At 43.3% G+C, this 21,373-nt stretch overlaps 1 protein-coding gene across 1 annotated transcript in view; it reads left to right on the forward strand.

Moving 5' to 3' along the window:
- The window catches only part of LOC147990644 (uncharacterized), a 64,235-nt gene that overhangs the window by 33,659 nt on the left and 9,203 nt on the right, over window positions 1-21,373 (forward strand). The window contains exon 2 of the mRNA XM_087538332.1: window positions 20,700-21,284. Within this exon, the coding sequence (XP_087394458.1) occupies window positions 20,700-21,284 (585 nt within the window). The remainder of the gene's footprint in view (window positions 1-20,699; window positions 21,285-21,373) is intronic.

Genomic DNA, 21,373 nt, shown 5'->3' on the forward strand with positions numbered 1-21,373 from the left:
TGTTGGGTACACCTTCTATCACAGATCCGAAGGCAAGACTTTTGTTGCTAAATTCAGAGTTTTTCTAGAGAAGGAGTTTCTCTCGAAAGAAGTGAGTGGGAGGAAAGTAGAACTTGATGAGGTAACTATACCTGCTCCCTTATTGGAAAGTAGTTCATCACAGAAACCGGTTTCTGCGACACCTACACCAATTAGTGAGGAAGTTAATGATGATGATCATGAAACTTTAGATCAAGTTGTTACTGAACCTCGTAGGTCAACCAGAGTAAGATCCGCGCCAGAGTGGTACGGTAATCCTGTTCTGGAAGTTATGTTACTAGACCATGACGAACCTACGAACTATGAAGAAGCGATGGTGAGCCCAGATTCCGCAAAATGGCTTGAGGCCATGAAATCTGAGATGGGATCCATGTATGAGAACGAAGTGTGGACTTTGGTTGACTTGCCCGTTGATCGGCAAGCAATTGAGAATAAATGGATCTTCAAGAAGAAGACTGACGCTGACGGTAATGTTACTGTCTATAAAGCTCGACTTGTTGCAAAAGGTTTTCGACAAGTTCAAGGGATTGACTACGATGAGACCTTCTCACCCGTAGCGATGCTTAAGTCTGTCCGAATCATGTTAGCAATTGCCGCATTTTATGATTATGAAATTTGGCAAATGGATGTCAAAATTGCATTCCTGAATGGATTTCTGGAAGAAGAGTTGTATATGATGCAACCAGAAGGTTTTGTCGATCCAAAGGGAGCTAACAAAGTGTGCAAGCTCCAGCGATCCATTTATGGACTGGTGCAAGCCTCTCGGAGTTGGAATAAACGCTTTGATAGTGTGATCAAAGCATTTGGTTTTATACAAACTTTTGGAGAAGCCTGTATTTACAAGAGAGTGAGTGGGATCTCTAAGCATTTCTAATATTATATGTGGATGAAATATTGTTGATTGGAAATGATATACAATTTTTGGATAGCATAAAGGGATACTTGAATAAGAGTTTTTCAATGAAAGACCTTGGTGAAGTTGCTTACATATTGGGCATCAAGATCTATAGAGATAGATCAAGACGCTTAACTGGACTTTCACAAAGCACATACCTTGACAAAGTTTTGAAGAAGTTCAAAATGGATCAAGCAAAGAAAGGGTTCTTACCTATGTTACAAGGTGTGAAGTTGAGTAAGACTCAATGCCCGACCACTGCAGAAGATAGAGAGAAAATGAAAGACGTTCCCTATGCTTCAGCCATAGGCTTTATCATGTATGCAATGTTGTGTACCAGACCTGATGTGTGCCTTGCTATAAGTCTAGCAGGGAGGTACCAAAGTAATCCAGGAGTGGATCACTGGACAACGGTCAAGAACATCCTGAAATACCTGAAAAGGACTAAGGATATGTTTCTCGTTTATGAAGGTGACAAAGAGCTCATCGTAAACAGTTACGTTGATGCAAGCTTTGACACTGATCCGGACGATTCTAAATCGCAAACCGGATACGTGTTTACATTGAATGGTGGAGCTGTCAGTTGGTGCAGCTCTAAACAAAGCGTTGTGGCGGGATCTACGTGTGAAGCAGAGTACATAGCTGCTTCGGAAGCAGCAAATGAAGGAGTCTGGATGAAGGAGTTCATATCCGATCTAGGTGTAATACCTAGTGCATCGTGTCCAATGAAAATCTTTTGTGACAATACTCGTGCAATTGCCTTGGCGAAGGAATCCAGATTTCACAAGAGAACCAAGCACATCAAGAGATGCTTCAATTCCATCCGGGATTTAGTCCAGGTGGGAGACATAGAAATTTGCAAGATACATACGGATCTGAATGTTGCAGACCCGTTTACTAAGCCTCTTCCACGAGCAAAACATGATCAGCACAAAGGCTCCATGGGTGTTAGAATCATTATTGTGTAATCTAGATTATTGACTCTAGTGCAAGTGGGAGACTGAAGGAAATATGCCCTAGAGGCAATAATAAAGTTATTATTTATTTCCTTATATCATGATAAATGTTTATTACCATGCTAGAATTGTATTAACCGGAAACATAATACATGTGTGAATACATAGACAAACAGAGTGTCACTAGTATGCCTCTACTTGACTAGCTCGTTGATCAAAGATGGTTAAGTTTCCTAACCATTGACATGGGTTGTCATTTGATTAACGGGATCACACCATTAGGAGAATGATGTGATTGACTTGACCCATTCCGTTAGCTTAGCACCCGATCGTTTAGTATGTTGCTATTGCTTTCTTCATGACCTATACATGTTCCTATGACTATGAGATTATGCAACTCCCGTTTACCGGAGGAACACTTTGTGTGCTACCAAACATCACAACGTAACTGGGTGATTATAAAGGTGCTCCACAGGTGTCTCCGAAGGTACTTGTTGGGTTGGCGTATTTCGAGATTAGGATTTGTCACTCCGATTGTCGGAGAGGTATCTCTGGGCATTCTCGGTAATGCACATCACTAAGCCTTGCAAGCATTGCAACTAATGAGTTTTTTGCGGGATGATGTATTACGGAATGAGTAAAGAGACTTGCCGGTAACGAGATTGAACTGGGTATTGAGATACCGACGATCGAATCTCGGGCAAGTAACATACCGATGACAAAGGGGACAACGTATGTTGTTATGTGGTCTGACCGATAAAGATCTTCGTAGAATATGTGGGAGCCAATATGAACATCCAGGTTCCGCTATTGGTTATGGACCAGAGACGTGTCTCGGTCATGTCTACATAGTTCTCGAACCCGTAGGGTCCGCATGCTTAACGTTTCGATGACAGTTATATTATGAGTTTATATGTTTTGATGTACCGAATGTTGTTCGGAGTCCCGGATGTGATCACGGACATGACGTGGAGTCCTGAAATGGTTGAGACATGAAGATTGATATATTGGAAGCCTATGTTTGGATATCGAAAGTGTTCCGGGTGAAATCGGGATTTTACTGGAGTACCGGGAGGTTACCGGAACCCCTCGGGGACTTAATGGCCTTAGTGGGCCTTGGTGGAAAGAGAGGAGAGGCGGCTAGGGCATGGGTCGCGCCCCCTCCCCCTAGTCCGAATAGGACAAGGAGAGGGGGGCGGCGCCCCCCTTCCTTCTTCTCCTCCACCTCTTTCCCCTTTCTCTCCTAGTCCAACAAGGAAAAGGGGGGAGTCCTACTCCCAGTAGGAGTAGGAATCCTCCTGGCGCGCCCCTCTCTAGGCCAGCCGCACCCCCCTTGCTCCTTTATATACGGGGGCAGGGGTGCACCCCATAGACACAACAATTGATCGTTTGATCTTTTAGCCATGTGCGGTGCCCCCCTCCACCATAGTCCACCTCGATAATACTGTAGCGGTGCTTAGGCGAAGCCCTGCGTCGGTAAAACATCATCATCCTCACCACGCCGTCGTGCTGACGAAACTCTCCCTCAACACTCGGCTGAATCGGAGTTCGAGGGACGTCATCGGGCTGAACGTGTGCTGAACTCGGAGGTGTCGTACGTTCGGTACTTGATCGTTCGAATCATGAAGACGTACGACTACATCAACCGCGTTGTGCTAACGCTTCCGCTTTTGGTCTACGAGGGTACATGGACAACACTCTCCCCTCTCGTTGCTATGCATCACCATGATCTTGCGTGTGCGTAGGATTTTTTTTGAAATTACTACGTTCCCCAACATCTAGTGTATTAAGTTCATGGAGAAATGGAGTAATGCAATAAGAACGATGACATGATGTAGACAAGATCTATCTATGTAGAGATAGACCCCATCGTTTTATCCTTAGTAGCAATGATACATACGTGTCGGTTCCCCTTCTGTCACTGGGATCAAGCACCATAGGATCGAACCCACTACAAAGCACATCTTCCCATTGCAAGATAAATAGATCAAGTTGGCGAAACAAACCCCAAATATCGGAGAATAAATACGAGGCTATAAGCAATCATGCATATAAGAGATCGAAGAAACTCAAATAACTTTCATGGATATAAAAGGATAGATCTGATCATAAACTCAAGGTTCATCTGATCCCAACAAACACACCGCAAAAAGAGTTACTTCATATGGATCTCCAAGAGACTATTGTATTGAGAATCAAACGAGAGAGAGGAAGCCATCTAGCTACTAACTACAGACCCGAAGGTCTACAAAGAACTACTCACGCATCATCGAAGAGGCACCAATGAAAGTGGTGAACCCCTCTGTGATGGTGTCTAGATTGGATCTAGTGGTTCTGGACTCTACGGCCGCTGGAATTAATTTTTGTCAACTCCCCTAGTGTTTCTGGAATATTGGGGTATTTATAGAGCAAAGAGGCGGTCTAGGGGTCACCCGAGGTGGGCACAACCCACCAAGGCGCGCCTGGGCCTCCTGCCGCGCCCTGGTGGGTTGTGCTCTCCTCAAAGCACCCCCCAGGTGCAGCCTTGTCCCATTAGGCGTCTTTTGGTCCATAAAAATCTCGGTAAAGTTTTGTTGCATTTGGACTCCGTTTGGTATTGATTTTCTGCGATGTAAAAAACATGCAAAAAAGCAACAATTACCACTTGGCACTATGTCAATAGGTTAGTACCAAAAATGATATAAAATGATTATAAAACATCCAAGATTGATAATCTAACAACATGGAACAATCTAAAATTATAGATACGTTGCAGACGTATCAGGGGTACCCAAAGTTACCTACCTACGACCCAGCACGTGGCCTCGTCGACAGCCCGGTACGGCCCAGCTGCAAGACCCTCAAGACAAGACCGTCGCGAGCCCCCCCAGCCTTGCAAAGCAGACGACGTCAAGACCTCCCGAGGGGCAGCATCCCGAGCCTGCCTCCCGAGGAGCAGAGACTTCTGTGCAGGTACCTAGCCTCACGAGGCTCTCGATGATGTAAGCCATGATGACCAAGGCCAGGCGGGAACCAGCCGACGCAGAGGAGGACGGTTTCCTCTTTGGTGCTAAGGAGGCAAGGACGTATGCGGGTTCCCAAGGAACCCCCCAAAGGTTTCCATTCCGGTGCAACGAGACCAAGACCGCTGGCTCGGCCGGACGCATGTCATCATCGAGCCCACCTCTGTGTCATGAGCAGAAGTTTTGTAGGCTAAGACCACCTTTCATCAGGATAAGATGTACTACTTGTCCCCTTTCAAATTGGCTGTTGTAGGATCCCTTCCTGCCTAAGCTATGAGGGAAGAGGACCAAGGCCACTATAAGTATAGGGTAGTCTCCACCGTAGAGAGAGATCGAATTCATTCCACCTTCACTCCCAGATCCCTCACGAGGCTGCTCATCCACTATACTAGTTCATCCTCAACCTCCTCGTGAGGCCAATCCACCACAAAGTAGGAGAAGAGTTTTACACCGCAAGGTGGCTCGGACCTGGGTAAATCTCTGTGTTCATCTTCTTCCCCGCTCACACGAATTTGACGAGGCCAAGGCCATGAGGCGATGAGCCTGAGGCTGGAGCTGGTTTATATCTTCGCACACGCCCCAGAGTTCAAAACTTGTTGGGTCCGCGGAATCCCGATTCCGACAAATACCTTGTGTGCTATCAAATGTCACAACATAACTAGGTGATCAAAAAGATGCTCTATAGGTATCTCTGAAGGTGTCTGTTGAGTTGGCATGGATCGAGATTAGTATTTGTCACTCCGTGTATCAGAGAGGTATCTCTGGGCCCTCTCGGTAATACACATCACAACAAGATTGAAAGCAAAGTGACTAAGGAGTTAGTTACGAGATGATGTATTACAGAATGAGTAAAGAGACTTTCCGGTAACGAGATTGAACTAGTTATGAAGATACCGATGATCGAATCTTGGGAAAGTAACATACTGATAGACAAAGGGAATTACGTATGTTTTCATAAGGTTTGACTGATAAAGATCTTCGTAGAATATGTAGGAACCAATATGGGCATCTAGGTTCTGCTATTGGATATTGACCGGAGAGGCGTCTCGGTCATGTCTACATCATTCTCGGACCTGTAGGGTCCGCATGCTTAATGTTCGTTGACGATATAGTATTATATGAGTTATGTGATTTGGTGGCCGAATGTTGTCTAGAGCCCCAGATGAGATAACGGACATGACAAGGAGCTCTATAATGGTCTGGAGGTAAATATTGATATATAGGACGATGCTATTTGGTCACCGAAAAGGTTTCAGATTGTATCGGGTAGTCATCGGATCACCGGAAGGGGTTCCGGGAAGCCCCGGGAGGTTAATGGGCCTTATGGGCCAAGAGAGAGGAACACGCCAGCCCACAAGGGCCTGGCGCGCCCCTCCTCTTGGCTGCCAGCCCTATGGATGGAAAGGGGGGAGGGCTAGCCCCTCTTTCCTTCCCTCCACCTAAGAGGAAGGAAAGGGGGGCACCCCCTCCTGCCTTCCCCCCGCAGGCAAACAAGGAAGGGTGCGCCCAAGGGGGCCAGATGGCCACCTTGGGGCGCACCCAAGGCTGCCTCCCCTCCCCCCACCTATATATATATATATATATATGAGAGGGAGGGGCGCCACACAACCAACAACAATCTCTTAGCCATGTGCGGCGCCCCTCTCCACAGTTTATTCCTCCGTCCAGTTTTTCCGCAGTGCACAACGAAGCCCTATGGGAACAAGTTCACCACCACCGTCACCACGCCGTCGTGCTGCCGGAACTCATCTACTACTTCACCCGTCTTGTTGGATGAAGAAGGCAAGGACGTCATCGAGCTGAACGTGTGCTGAACGCAGAGGTGTCGTACGTTCTATACTTGATCGGTTGGATCGCGGAGGTGTTCAACTACATCAACCGTGTTAATAAACACTTTCGCTTTACGGTCTACGAGGGTATGTAGACATACTCTCCCCTCTCGTAGCTATGCATCTCCATGGATAGATCTTGCGTGTGCGTAGAAAACTTTTGTTTTCCATGCAACGTTCCCCAATAGGTGGAACTCAGGATGGTAACACAGTGGTAGAGTTCCATTGCACCAGGCTTAACAACCAAAGTCAGCAGACATTCCAGCGCAATAGCAATAGCGTTGACCACAGAGCCTCGAATGGGACGGGCGAGTAAATAACTTTTCCTCATACCGATGTGCCCTCGCACAGGTTTGTCGCGGGGCGTAAATCCGTATAACCGGCCCATGAAGTTGATATATCCTGTTGGCTATGGGTGCTGTAAATACCCTATCGGCAGAGGGTCGTCAATCCTTGATGGCCAGGGCGGCGTAAATGATCATCGGTCATGGGGCCATATAAACCCTACCTGTAGCAGATTTTGGGAAAAATAGGGAATACCTCTTGAGCCAGGGGTAGGGGCATTCGTAAACATGGGAGAGTGAAAGAATCGGATCTTAGACCCGGCCACGCATCATGGATGTGCAAGGTTATGGACCAGGCAAAAGGGCTAAGTTAATCGTTCGTGGGTAAAGTAGCGCACCTCTGCAAAGTGTAATGAATTGTGGCTTGTCACTCCCTGATCTGGGAAAGATCTGCGAATGCTGTGGGAAGTGAGTCTATTGGGGATTCTAACAACCCGTGAAGTCTGATGACTAAATGTTATAAGTAAAACTTGGTGCTACAGATATTTTCTAAAATCATTGCCAAGACCTATTTGGAATCAGTAGTAGCTATAGTGAATCTCCACCCACAATATCTATGAATTTGTTGAGTGCTACCTCTTGAGCTTGCATCGGTTTTTCCCTTGAAGAGGAAAGGGTGATGCAGCAAAGTAGAGTAAGTATTTCCCTCAGTTTTGAGAACCAAAGTATCAATCCAGTAGGAGACAACGCGACAAGCCACCGAATACCTGAACAAACAAACACCAACTTGCACCCAACGTGATAAAGGGGTTGTCAATCCCTTCACGGTTATTTGCAAAGTGAGACCTGATATAGATGGATAAACGATAAAGTAATATTTTTGGTATTTTTGGTTTATGGAACGGAAAGTAAAAGATTGCAAAGAAAGTAAATCGGAAACTAAAGTTGTAGATCGGAAACTTATATGATGGAAAATAGACCTGGGGGCCATAGGTTTCACTGGAGGCTTCTCTCAAAGATAGAAATTATTACGGTGGGTGAACAAATTACTGCCAAGCAATTGATAGAAAAGCACAAAGATATGACGATATCTAAGGCAATGATCATGAATATAGGCATCACGTCCGTGTCAAGTAGACTGAAATGATTCTGCATCTACTACTATTACTCCACACATCAACCGACTCTTGCCTGCATCTAGAGTATTAAGTTCATAAGAACAGAGTAACGCATTAAGTAAGATGACATGATGTGGCGTGATTAACTCAAGCAATATGATGAAAACCCCATCTTCTTATCCTCGATGGCAACAATACAATACGTGCCTTGCTTCCCCTACTGTCACTGGGAAAGGACACCGCAAGATTGAACCCAAAGCTAAGCGCTTCTCCCATTGCAAGAAAAACCAATCTAGTTGACCACACCAAACCGATAATTCGAAGAGACTTGCAAAGATATCAAATCATGCATATAAGAATTCAGAGGAGATTCAAATAATATTCATAGATAAGCTGATCATAAATCCACAATTCAACGGATCTCGACAAACACACTGAGTATTACATCGAATAGATCTCCAAGAACATCGAGGAGAACATGGTATTGAGAATCAAAGAGAGAGAAGAAGCCATCTAGCTACTAGCTATAGCCCCATAGGTCTGTGGTAAACTACTCATGCTTCATCGGAGAGGCAATGGTGTTGATGTAGAAGCCCTCCGTGATCAAATCCCCCATGCGACGGGATGTCGGAAAAGGTCCCTAGATGGGATCTCACGGGTACAGAAGGTTGCGGCGGTGGAAAAGTGGTTTCGTGGCTCCCCGGGAAGTTTTCGGGGTATATGAGAATAAATAGGAGGAATATCTAGGTCAGGGGGTCACCGAGGGGGGCCACAAGGTCAGGGGCGCGCCCTACCCCCCTGGGAGCGCCCTCCACCCTTGTGGCCGCCTCGTGGCTCTTCTGATTTGCACTCCAAGACTCCTGGGTTTCTTCTGGTCCAAGAAAGATCATCGCGAAAGTTTTATTCCATGTGGACTCCGTTTGGTATTCCTTTTCTGCGAAACTCTAAAACAAGGAAAAAACAGAAACTTGCAATAGGCTCTAGGTTAATAGGTTAGTCGCAAAAATCATATAAAATAGCATATTAATGCATATAAAACATCTAAAACAGATAATATAATAGCATGGAACAATCAAAAATTATAGATACGTCGGAGACGTATCAAGCACCGCCAAGCTTAATTCATGCTCGTCCTCAAGTAGGTAAATGATAAAAATAGAATTTTTGATGTGGAATGCTACCTAACATATTTATCCATGTAATTCTATTTATTGTGGCATGAATTTTCAGATCCGTAAGATTCAAAACAAAAGTTTAATATTGACATAAAAACAGTAATACTTCAAGCATACTAACAAATAATTATGTCTCTCAAAATAATATGGCCAAACAAAGCTTATCCCTACAAAATCATATAGTCTGGCTATGCTCCATCTTCATCACATAAAATATTCAAATCATGCACAACCCCGATGACAAGTCAAGCAATTGTTTCATACTTTTGATGTTCTCAAACCTTTTCAACTTTCACGTACTACATGAGCGTGAGCCATGGACATAGCACTATAGGTGGAATAGACGGTGGTTGTGGAGAAGACAAAAAGAAGGAGATAGTCTCACATCAACTAGGCGTATCAACAGGCTATGGATATGCCCATTAATAGATACCAATGTGAGTGAGTAGGGATTGCCATGCAACAGATGCCCTAGAGTTATAAGTTTATGAAAGCTCAAAAAGAAAACTGAGTGGGTGTGCATCCAACTCGCTTGCTCATGAAGACCTAGGGCATTTTGAGGACGCCCATCATTGGAATATACAAGCCAAGTTCTACAATAAAAATTCCCACTAGTATATGAAAGTGATATCATAGGAGACTCTCTATCATGAATATCATGGTGCTACTTTGAAGCACAAGTGTGGTAAAAGGATAGTAACATTGCCCCTTCTCTCTTTTCTCTCATTTTTTGCTGGGCCTACTCTCATTTTTTGGCCTATTTTTTCATCTGGAGTCTCATCCCGACTTGTGGGGGAATCATAGTCTCCATTATCCTTTCCTCACATGGGACAATGCTCTAATAATGAAGATCATCACACTTCTATTTACTTACAACTCAAAAATTACAACTCGGTACTTAGAACAAAATATGACTCTATGTGAATGCCTCCGGCGGTGTGCCGGGATGTGCAATGAATCAAGAGCGACATGTATAAAATGATGAACGGTGGCTTTGCCACAAAACGATGTCAACTACATGATCATGCAAAGCAATATGACAATGATGGAACGTGTCATAATAAACGGAACGGTGGAAAGTTGCATGGAAATATATCTCGGAATGGCTATGGAAATGCCATAATAGGTAGGTATGGTGGCTGTATTGAGGAAGGATATGTGGTGGGTTTATGGTACCGGCGAAAGTTGTGTGGTACTAGAGAGGCTAGCAATGGCGGAAAGGTGAGAGTGCATATAATCTAAGGACTCAACATTAGTCATAAAGAACTCACATACTTATTGCAAAAATCTATTAGTCATCGAAACGAAGTACTACATGCATGCTCCTAGGGGTATAGATTGGTAGGAAAAGACCATCGCTCATCCCTGACCGCCACTCATAAGGAAGACAATCGATAAATAAATCATGCTCCGACTTCATCACATAAGGGTTCACCATACGTGCATGCTACGGGACTCACAAAGTTTAACACAAGTATTTCTCAAATTCACAACTACTCACTAGCATGACTCTAATGTCACCATCTTCATATCTCAAAATAATCATAAGGAAACAAACTTCTCATAGTATTCAATGCACTCTATATGAAAGTTTTTATTATATCCCTTTTGGATGCCTATCATATTAGGACTAATTTTATGACCAAAGCAAATTACCATGCTGTTCTAAAGACTCTCAAAATAATATAAGTGAAGCACGAGAGTTCATAAATTTCTATAAAATAAAACCACCGCCATGCTCTAAAAAGATATAAGATAAGCACTAGAGCAAATTTGCCTAGCTCAAAAGATATAAGTGAAGCACATAGAGTATTCTAATAAATCAAGATTCATGCGTGTCTCTCCCAAAAGGTGTGTACAGCAAGGATGATTGTGGCAAACTAAAAGGCAAAGACTCAAATCATATGATACGCTCCAAGCAAAACACATAGCATGTGGTGAATAAAAATATAGCCTCAAATAAAGTTACCGATAGACGAACACGAAAGAGGGGATGCCTTCCCGGGGCATCCCCAAGCTTAGGCCCTTTGGCCTCCTTGAATATTACCCTGGGGTGCCTTGGGCATCCCCAAGCTTAGGGTCTTGCCACTCCTCATTCCATAGTCCATCAAATCCTTACCCAAAACTTGAAAACTTCACAACACAAAACTTCAACACAAAATCTCGTAAGCTCCGTTAGTATAAGAAAATAAATCATCACTTTTGGTACTGTTGTGAACTCATTCTTTATTGATATTGGTGTAATATCTACTTTATTCCAAGTTTTCCATGGTTCATACCCCCCCCCCCCGATACTAGCCATAGATTCATCAAAATAAGAAAACAACACGCGAAAAATAGAATCCGTCAAAAACAAAACAGTCTGTAGCAATATGGATATTTTGAATACTTCTGTAACTCCCAAAATCCTGAGAAATTAGGAGGTACTAGACAATTTGTTTATTAATCCTCTACAAAAAGAATTAGTATTTTATCGCGCTTCTGTTAAAAATAGAAACTAATCTGCTAGGCGCAAAAGTTTCTGTTTTTCAGCAGGATCAAATCAACTATCACCATAAGCTATCCCAAAGGTCTTACTTTAAAACATAAAACCACATCTAAACAGAGGCTACATGAATTATTTATTGAAAAACAGAACCTAAAAAGCAAAAACAAAAATAAAATTGGGTTGCCTCCCAACAAGTGCTATTGTTTAACGCCCCTAGCTAGGCATAAAACACGAATAGATCTAAGTATAATCATAATAATGATAAGGCAAATCTCGAAAACTCATCTCATACTCCCTTCGTTCAGCAGCAAGTTTTCTTTGAGGCAAACAAAAGTAATCAAAAGGGCTAAATTTAATGGGATAAGAGTCCCCAAGATCGATTTCGGGAGGAATTGACTCCTCCTTCGGCCCTTCATATTGTATGACCAACTCATCATTATAAGCATTCTTTTGGCAAAAAGTCACGAGCTTGTGCCCAAGAGAGAAACCCAATATGTTGCTTTGAATAGCAAAATCATCATTAAGCTCAGAAATCTTATTGACTAAAACATCGGTAGGAACCCTCTTTCTTAAATTTTTGTTATAAGCAACATGATCTAAAGACCGTAAACACATTATATCCTCTTGATTGAAGAGAATTCCTTCTATGGGGGGACAGCCACCATCTACTTTATAATGAGCGAAAATTTCATTAGCTTCTTTCATAATAAATCTAAACTCATGAGCTAGGAATATAGTAGCGGCGCGCTTAACAAAAGAATGCTCAATATTAGAAAACTCTAGAAAAATCCTTTGTATGGAGGATAGATCCACCCATAGTGGGGAGTGCACCGGCATAAGTAAAGAAATCTTGAATAACCCCTTTTCCAATAATATTTCCACTACCTATGAGGAATTTCTTAGCATGCAAGATAGTAGTTTCTTCATGAGGATCAGAATTAACAAAAGTATCAAGGTTTCCCCCATCCTTACTACCATCCTTTTCAGCTCTAACCTCCCCAGTTTCAGACATGATGGTGGAAAATGAGAAAATGGAGAAGACGAACGAAAAAAGGGCGAAGAAAAAGCGAATCTTTTCGAAAATCATTTTAGAAGTGAGGGAGAGGAAAACGAGAGGCAAATGGAGAATAATGTAATGCGAGGGATGAGAGTTTATGATGGGTACTTGGTATGTCTCGGCTTGGCATAGATCTCCCCGGCAACGGCGCCAGAAATTCTTCCTACTACCTCTTGAGCTTGCGTTGGTTTTTCCCTTGAAGAGGAAAGGGTGATGCAGCAAAGTAGAGTAAGTATTTCCCTCAGTTTTGAGAACCAAGGTATCAATCCAGTAGGAGACAATGCAACAACCCACCGAATACCTGCACAAACAAACACCAACTTGCATCCAACGCGATAAAGGGGTTGCCAATCCCTTCACGGTTATTTGCAAAGTGAGATATGATATAGATGGATAAGCGGTAAAGTAATATTTTTGGTATTTTTGGTTTATGGAACGGAAAGTAAAAGATTGCAAAGAAAGTAAATCAGAAACTAAAGTTGTAGATCGGAAACTTATATGATGGAAAATAGACCCAGGGGCCATAGGTTTCACTAGACGCTTCTCTTAAAGATAGAAATTATTAGGGTGGGTGAACAAATTACTACCAAGCAATTGATAGAAAAGCGCAAAGTTATGACGATATCTAAGGAAATGATCATGAATATAGGCATCACGTCTGTGTCAAGTAGACCGAAACGATTCTGCATCTACTACTATTACTCCACACATCGACCGACTCATGTCTGCATCCAGAGTATTAAGTTCATAAGAACAGAGTAACGCATTAAGTAAGATGACATGATGTAGCGGGATTAACTCAAGAAATATGATGAAAACCCCATCTTGTTATCGTCGATGGCAACAATACAATATGTGCCTTGCTGCCCCTACTGTCACTAGGAAAGGACACCGCAAGATTGAACCCAAGGCTAAGCACTTCTCCCATTGCAAGAAAAACCAACCTATTTGGCCAAACCAAACCAATAATTCGAAGATACTTGCAAAGATATCAAATCATGCATATAAGAATTCAGAGGAGATTCAAATAATATTCATAGATAAGCTGATCATAAATCCATAATTCATCGGATATCGGCAAACACCCCGCAAAAGAGTATTACATCGAATAGATCTTCAAGAGGAGAACATGGTATTGAGAATCAAAGGGAGAGAGAAGTCATCTAGCTACTAGCTATGGACCCGTAGGTCTGTGGTAAACTACTCACGCTTCATCGAAGAAGCAATGATGTTGATGTAGAAGCCCTTCATGATCGAATCCCCCTCCGGCAGGATTACGGAAAAGGTCCCTAGATGGGATCTCACGGGTACAGAAGGTTGCGTGATGAGGACATCAATACCATTGTTACACCCACAGCCCCTACTGTTACATATACTGGACCAATTACTAGAGCTCGCGCACGCCAATTAAATTACCAGGTACTTTCGTTTCTTGGTAATGATTCTAATGTTCATGAGATTATGATGCTGCCTAAATTGGATACATTTGTTTTGCTTACAAATGAAGGGCCTAGCTTGGAGAAGGATGAACATTGGAGCAAGAACACGCATGGAGTTGATGGCATGCGCAAGGGGATCAAGAACGGAGTTACAAGTGATGATTTCAGGACTTTGAAGCCGCCATAAGGAGTGCATGAAGCCTTGGACGAAATATACAAGATGCCACTTCATAATATTCGTCCATAGGCTATTCTAGGTGCTGCGTCACCTTATTAATGGGCCAGGCCCATGTAATTTCGAAATACTTAAGTATAGGCTATTTTTAGAGTCCGTATGTGTGGGGAAACAAGAGTTAGGGTTGGTTTCGGACCCCACCCTCAAGGGCCACGAAATTTCCCCCTCTTCCTCCATATATACAGCCCTTAGGGCGTCGTTTAGACTTTGGGTTTTGTTTAGATTAAAAGTTCGCCATAGCTGCAACTTCGCGTACTTCGTTTGTGTCCAACGACCAGACCAAGACGTCACAGAACCCCACCTTGATCAATAAAGCTTTCATCTTATATTCGCAATATCCCGATTGCAATCTCAGTTTCTTGCTTGTTCTTCGTTTGCTCGCAGGAAACAGACCCTCGTGGTCAGGTTGATCGTGCTCCGGCGTGGTCAATAACCCTCGGAAGTTGGTTTAACGATTGCTAAGGTGCGACGTCTCGCACGTTCGTAGTCGGATCGTCAAGGTCGACTCCCATAGAAAACGATAGCCACCATCTCATCAAAACATCGGGACACCTTTGCCTCTATCAAGTGGTATCAGATTTCCAGGTTGCTCGGTGAGATTTTACAGTTTTTCATAGATTAGATCGAGTCTGTTCTTCATACCTACAGTCCACGAAAAAGCCAGAAAAAAAATTAGGGTTAGTTCATCATATCCGAACCAATCTGAGCCTTTGCATAATCTTTTTAGGGTTTTTGCTTTGTTGAATTTGCGGTTGCATCGTCGTGTCAAGTTGCTGGTCTTAGAGTCTAGTCTTTTAGAGTTTCGAGTTCTGGTCATAAGTTGTCACGCCGCCACCGCACCATCATCATCGCCCATCTACCACTTTTGCTTATCCGCCACCGCTCTGAATCCGTATCCATATACCACCACCAATCCGTATCCATATACCGCCACCAATCTGTATCCATATACCACCACCGCTACCATATACCACCACCACTGCCATATACCACAACCATATATCCACTACAATCCGAGTTCTTCTCATATTAGGTTTGTTCTTGAGATCAATCTAAATTCCGAGTCGTGTTTCCTTGCCTGCGTAGGTCTCGGAAAAAAAAAGTCTGGAGACCCCCGGGCAGTTTTTAGGCCAAAATTTTCACGGGCAAATTTTTTTTCCCTATCCTATTTTTAGGGTTTTCTGAGTCTTTTGAGCCACGTGCCATCATAGTGATTTTTTGTCGCACTTTTTCGTCGTCGCTGCCCTGATTTCCGAAAAAAAAGTGAAAAAAAAAATTTCGTGCCCATCCTATCAGTTTGACGAGGGAAGAGTTTTGAGACACTCGCCATTATAGTGATTTTTCGCAAAAAAAAGAGCGCAAAAAAAGGAGCGCAAAAAAAAGAGCGAAAAAAAAAGTTCCAGAGTGTGCTTTTCCCTTATTTACGTGCAGCGCCGTGATTTTGTTAGTGATCTAGGCTCGCGTCTCTAGCACGGTCTAGCCTAGGACCAACACAGTACCGTCGTTGAGCGTTTATTCAACTTTGCATCTCTGAATTGATTATTGCTGACCCTTTTTGCTACCATACTATAAGCCTTCCCAGCTCCACATACATCAACGTCGTGCGTTTGACTCTCCCTGGCAATCGCTCTATCCAAGCTTTTGAGAGTTTTTGACTACAACGGTTGCCGATCACCGCCTGCTGCTGGGTAAGAACTGGTAAGAATTTGAGATTTGCTTGACGGATTTGTGACACCCGCCACCACCATCACTTGTTAGTAGTCTGTAGGATCATATTCTTGTGTGTTTCTATTGCTGCTAACCATGCCAGGATCACAAGCCGACGAGACTGACTGGGAGAACTTGACGAACAAGGAGCTTCATGATACGTTTCAGCAAATGAGGAATGGACAGGTGCAAGATGTGATGATGAGGACATCAATACCATTGTTACACCCACAGCCCCTACTGTTACATATACTGGACCAATTACTAGAGCTCGCGCACGCCAATTAAATTACCAGGTACTTTCGTTTCTTGGTAATGATTCTAATGTTCATGAGATTATGATGCTGCCTAAATTGGATACATTTGTTTTGCTTTCAAATGAAGGGCCTAGCTTGGAGAAGGATGAACATTGGAGCAAGAACACGCATGGAGTTGATGGCATGCGCAAGGGGATCAAGAACGGAGTTACAAGTGATGATTTCAGGACTTTGAAGCCGCCATAAGGAGTGCATGAAGCCATGGACGAAATATACAAGATGCCACTTCATAATATTCGTCCATAGGCTATTCTAGGTGCTGCGTCACCTTATTAATGGGCCAGGCCCATGTAATTTCGAAATACTTAAGTATAGGCTATTTTTAGAGTCCGTATGTGTGGGAAACAAGAGTTAGGGTTGGTTTCGGACCCCACCCTCAAGGGCCATGAAATTCCCCTCTCTTCCTCCATATATACAGCCCTTAGGGCGTCGTTTAGACTTTGGGTTTTGTTTAGATTAAAAGTTCGCCATAGCTGCAACTTCGCATACTTCGTTTGTGTCCAACGACCAGACCAAGACGTCACAGAACCCCACCTTGATCAATAAAGCTTTCATCTTATATTCGCAATATCCAGATTGCAATCTCAGTTTCTTGCTTGTTCTTCGTTTGCTCGCAGGAAACAGGCCCTCGTGGTCAGGTTGATCGTGCTCCGGCGTGGTCAATAACCCCTCGGAAGTTGGTTTAGCGATTGCTAAGGCGCGACGTCTCGCACGTTCGTAGTCGGATCGTCAAGGTCGACTCCCACAGAAAACGATAGCCACCATCTCATCAAAACATCGGGACACCTTTGCCTCTATCAAGTGGTATCAGATTTCCAGGTTGCTCGGTGAGATTTTACAGTTTTTCGTAGATTAGATCGAGTCTGTTCTTCATACCTACAGTCCACGAAAAAGCCACACAAAAAAAATTAGGGTTAGTTCATCATATCCGAACCAATCTGAGCCTTTGCATAATCTTTTTAGGGTTTTTGCTTTGTTGAATTTGCGGTTGCATCGTCGTGTCAAGTTGCTGGTCTTAGAGTCTAGTCTTTTAGAGTTTCGAGTTCTGGTCATAAGTTGTCACGCCGCCGCCGCACCATCATCATCGCCCATCTACCACTTTTGCTTATCCGCCACCGCTCTGAATCCTTATCCATATACCACTACCAATCCGTATCCATATACCACCATCAATCTCTATCCATATACCACCACCGCTACCATATACCACCACCGCTGCCATATACCACAACCATATATCCACCACCAATCCGAGTTCTTCTCATATTAGGTTTGTTCTTGAGATCAATCTCAATTCCGATTCGTGTTTCCTTGCCTGCGTAGGTCTCGGGAAAAAAAAAGTCTGGAGACCCCCGGGCAGTTTTTAGGCCAAAATTTTCACGGGCAAAAATATTTTTCCCTATCCTATTTTTAGGCTTTTCTGAGTCTTTTGAGCCACGTGCCATCATAGTGATTTTTTTGTCGCACTTTTTCGTCGTCGCTGCCCTGATTTCCGAAAAAAAAAGTGAAAAAAAAATTTTGCGTGCCCATCATATCAGTTTGACGAGGGAAGAGTTTTGAGACACTCGCCATTATAGTAATTTTTCGCAAAAAAAAAGAGGAGCGCAAAAAAAAGCGAAAAAAAAAGTTCCAGAGTGTGCTTTTCCCTTATTTACGTGCAGCGCCGTGATTTTGTTAGTGTTCTAGGCTCGCGTCTCTAGCACGGTCTAGCCTAGGACCAGCACAGTACCGTCGTTGAGCGTTTATTCAACTTTGCATCTCTGAATTGATTATTGCTGACCCTTTTTGCTACCATACTATAAGCCTTCCCAGCTCCACATACCTCTATGTCGTGCGTTTGACTCTCCCTGGCAATCGCTCTATCCAAGCTTTTGAGAGTTTTGACTACAACGGTTGCCGATCACCGCCTGCTGCTGGGTAAGAACTGGTAAGAATTTGAGATTTGCTTGACGGATTTGTGACACCCGCCACCACCACCTCTTGTTAGTATTCTGTAGGATCATATTCTTGTGTGTTTTCTATTGTTGCTAACCATGGCAGGATCACAAGCCGACGAGACTGACTGGGAGAACATGACGAATCAGGAGTTACATGATAAATTTCAGCAAATGATGAATGGACAGGTGCAGGATGTGCTAAACAGATTTGAAGAGGCCATGGAGAAGATAGATGACATGGAGAAGACGTTCGAAACAAAGCTCGATAACAGGTTTAATGAATTGCTCGCGCGTCTTCCACCACCACCACCGGCTGCACCTAACGCACCTCTACAACAACAACAACGACGACTACCTACACATCGTGAAACAGCCCTCCGCCGAGCGAGCCGTCTCCCTCTTGCACCTGGCCAAACTGTTGGTGCTGCTATTGCTACTTCTGTGGCTCCTGCTGCTGATGCGGAGGAGGATGATTTTGCTGGCGATTACGAGGATGAGGTTGATCAAAATCAGAACTACGTGCCACCACCAGCACAGCAACCATCAGGTCGTCCACATGCAAATAATGGCAATGGTAGGGCTCACCCTCAGGTACGAGATCATGACCATCTCCCTAAACTAAAATTGAATATTCCACCATTTGAGGGTAGATATGTTCCTGATATATATCTTACTTGGGAGTTAGAAACTGAACAACGATTTACATGTTTACAATATCCCGAGGAGAGACGTGTTCCTGCTGCTGTTTGTGCATTCACTAGTTTTGCATGTGTTTGGTGGTCTGAGCATTGTAGATTATATCCCATTCCTGCTACTTGGGCTGCTTTGAAAACTGCTATGCGTACTCGTTGGGTTCCACCATATTATCAACGTGAATTACTTCAAAAATTGCAGCGCTTAAGACAGGGAAAAAATTATGTAGAAGAATATTATCAGGAATTACAAACTGGCATGATTAGATGTGGTATTGTTGAGGAGAATGAAGCTATGCTTGCACGTTTTATGGGTGGATTAAATAGAGAGATTCAGACGATTCTAGAGTATAAGGAGTATACTAATATCACTCATTTATTCCATCTTGCTTGTAAAGCTGAACGTGAAGTGCAGGATCGACAGGCATTGGCGCGGACTAACTTTTCTGCAGGTCGACCTTCTTCATGGACACCACGTGCATCATCTACTTCCACACGTTCTGCGTCACCGGCGCCTCCGTCGGCTGCCACCTCCAACCGTGATACAATAAAGCAGGCACAATCACCACTATCTGCCAAGAGCACACCTTCTGGGCCTGCAAAGAGCTCTTCTTCATCCATGGCATCAATAGGGCAAACACATGATATTATTTGTCGACGTTGCAAGGGTGGAGGTCATTATGCGAGAGAATGCCCATCTAAGCGTGTGATGATTGTTACTGAGGATGGTGGGTATGAGTCCGCTAGTGACTATGATGAGGAGACTTTGGCTCTTATTACACGTGACGAACACGGTGGAGACGATTCTGATCATGAGACGCAATACATGGCTCCTGAAGATGCTGACAGGTATGAATGTTTAGTTGCTCAACGTGTTTTGAGTGTGCAGGTTACACAAGCTGAGAAAAATCAGAGGCATAATTTGTTCCATACAAAGGGAGTTGTGAAGGAACGTTCTGTTCGCGTGATCATAGATGGAGGGAGTTGCAACAACTTGGCTAGCATCGAGATGGTGGAGAAGCTATCTCTCACCACAAGACCACATCCACATCCTTACTACATCCAATGGTTCAACAACAGCGGCAAGGTTAAGGTAACACGTACTGTTCGTGTGCATTTTAGTATCTCTACATATGCTGATTATGTTGATTGTGATGTGGTACCGATGCAAGCATGTTCCTTATTACTTGGTAGACCATGGCAATTTGATAAAAATTCTATTCACCATGGTAGAAACAATCAGTATACTCTTGTTCATAAGGATAAAAATATTACTTTGCTTCCTATGACTCCTGATTCCATTTTGAAAGATGATATTAATAGAGCTAATAAAGCAAAACAGGAGAAAACTAAGAGTGAAAATCAGATTGTGGCAAAAGAATTTGAGCAACAAATGCAGCCTAATAATAATAAACAATCTAGTGTTGCTTCTGAAATTAAATTGAAAAGTGCATGTTTACTTGCCACCAAATCTGATATTGATGATCTAGATTTTAGCAAATCTGTTTGCTATGCTTTTGTGTGCAAAGAGGCATTATTTTCATTCGAGGACGTGCCTTCCTCTTTGCCTCCTGCTGTCACTAACATTTTGCAGGAGTTCGCCGACGTCTTTCCACAAGACGTGCCACCAGGATTACCACCTATTCGCGGGATTGAGCATCAAATTGACTTAATTCCCGGTGCATCATTACCCAACCGGGCACCATACCGTACCAATCCAGAGGAGACGAAGGAGATTATGCGTCAAGTACAAGAACTGCTCGACAAAGGTTATATACGCGAATCCCTTAGTCCTTGTGCTGTTCCTATCATTTTAGTGCCGAAAAAGGATGGTACGTCGCGTATGTGCGTTGATTGTAGAGGCATTAATAATATTACTATTCGTTATCGTCATCCTATTCCTAGGCTAGATGATATGCTTGATGAATTGAGTGGCTCTACAATATTCTCCAAAGTTGATTTGCGTAGTGGTTACCATCAAATTCGTATGAAATTGGGAGATGAATGGAAAACAGCATTTAAAACTAAGTTTGGATTATATGAGTGGTTAGTCATGCCTTTTGGGTTAACTAATGCACCTAGTACTTTCATGAGGTTAATGAACGAAGTTTTACGTGCTTTCATTGGACGATTTGTGGTAGTTTACTTTGATGACATATTGATTTATAGCAAATCTTTGGAGGAACATTTGGAACATTTACAT

The sequence above is a fragment of the Triticum urartu genome, chromosome 1A, assembly GCF_056163025.1.
Source record: "Triticum urartu cultivar PI428250 chromosome 1A, HENAU_Tu73, whole genome shotgun sequence".
NCBI lineage: Eukaryota > Viridiplantae > Streptophyta > Magnoliopsida > Poales > Poaceae > Triticum > Triticum urartu.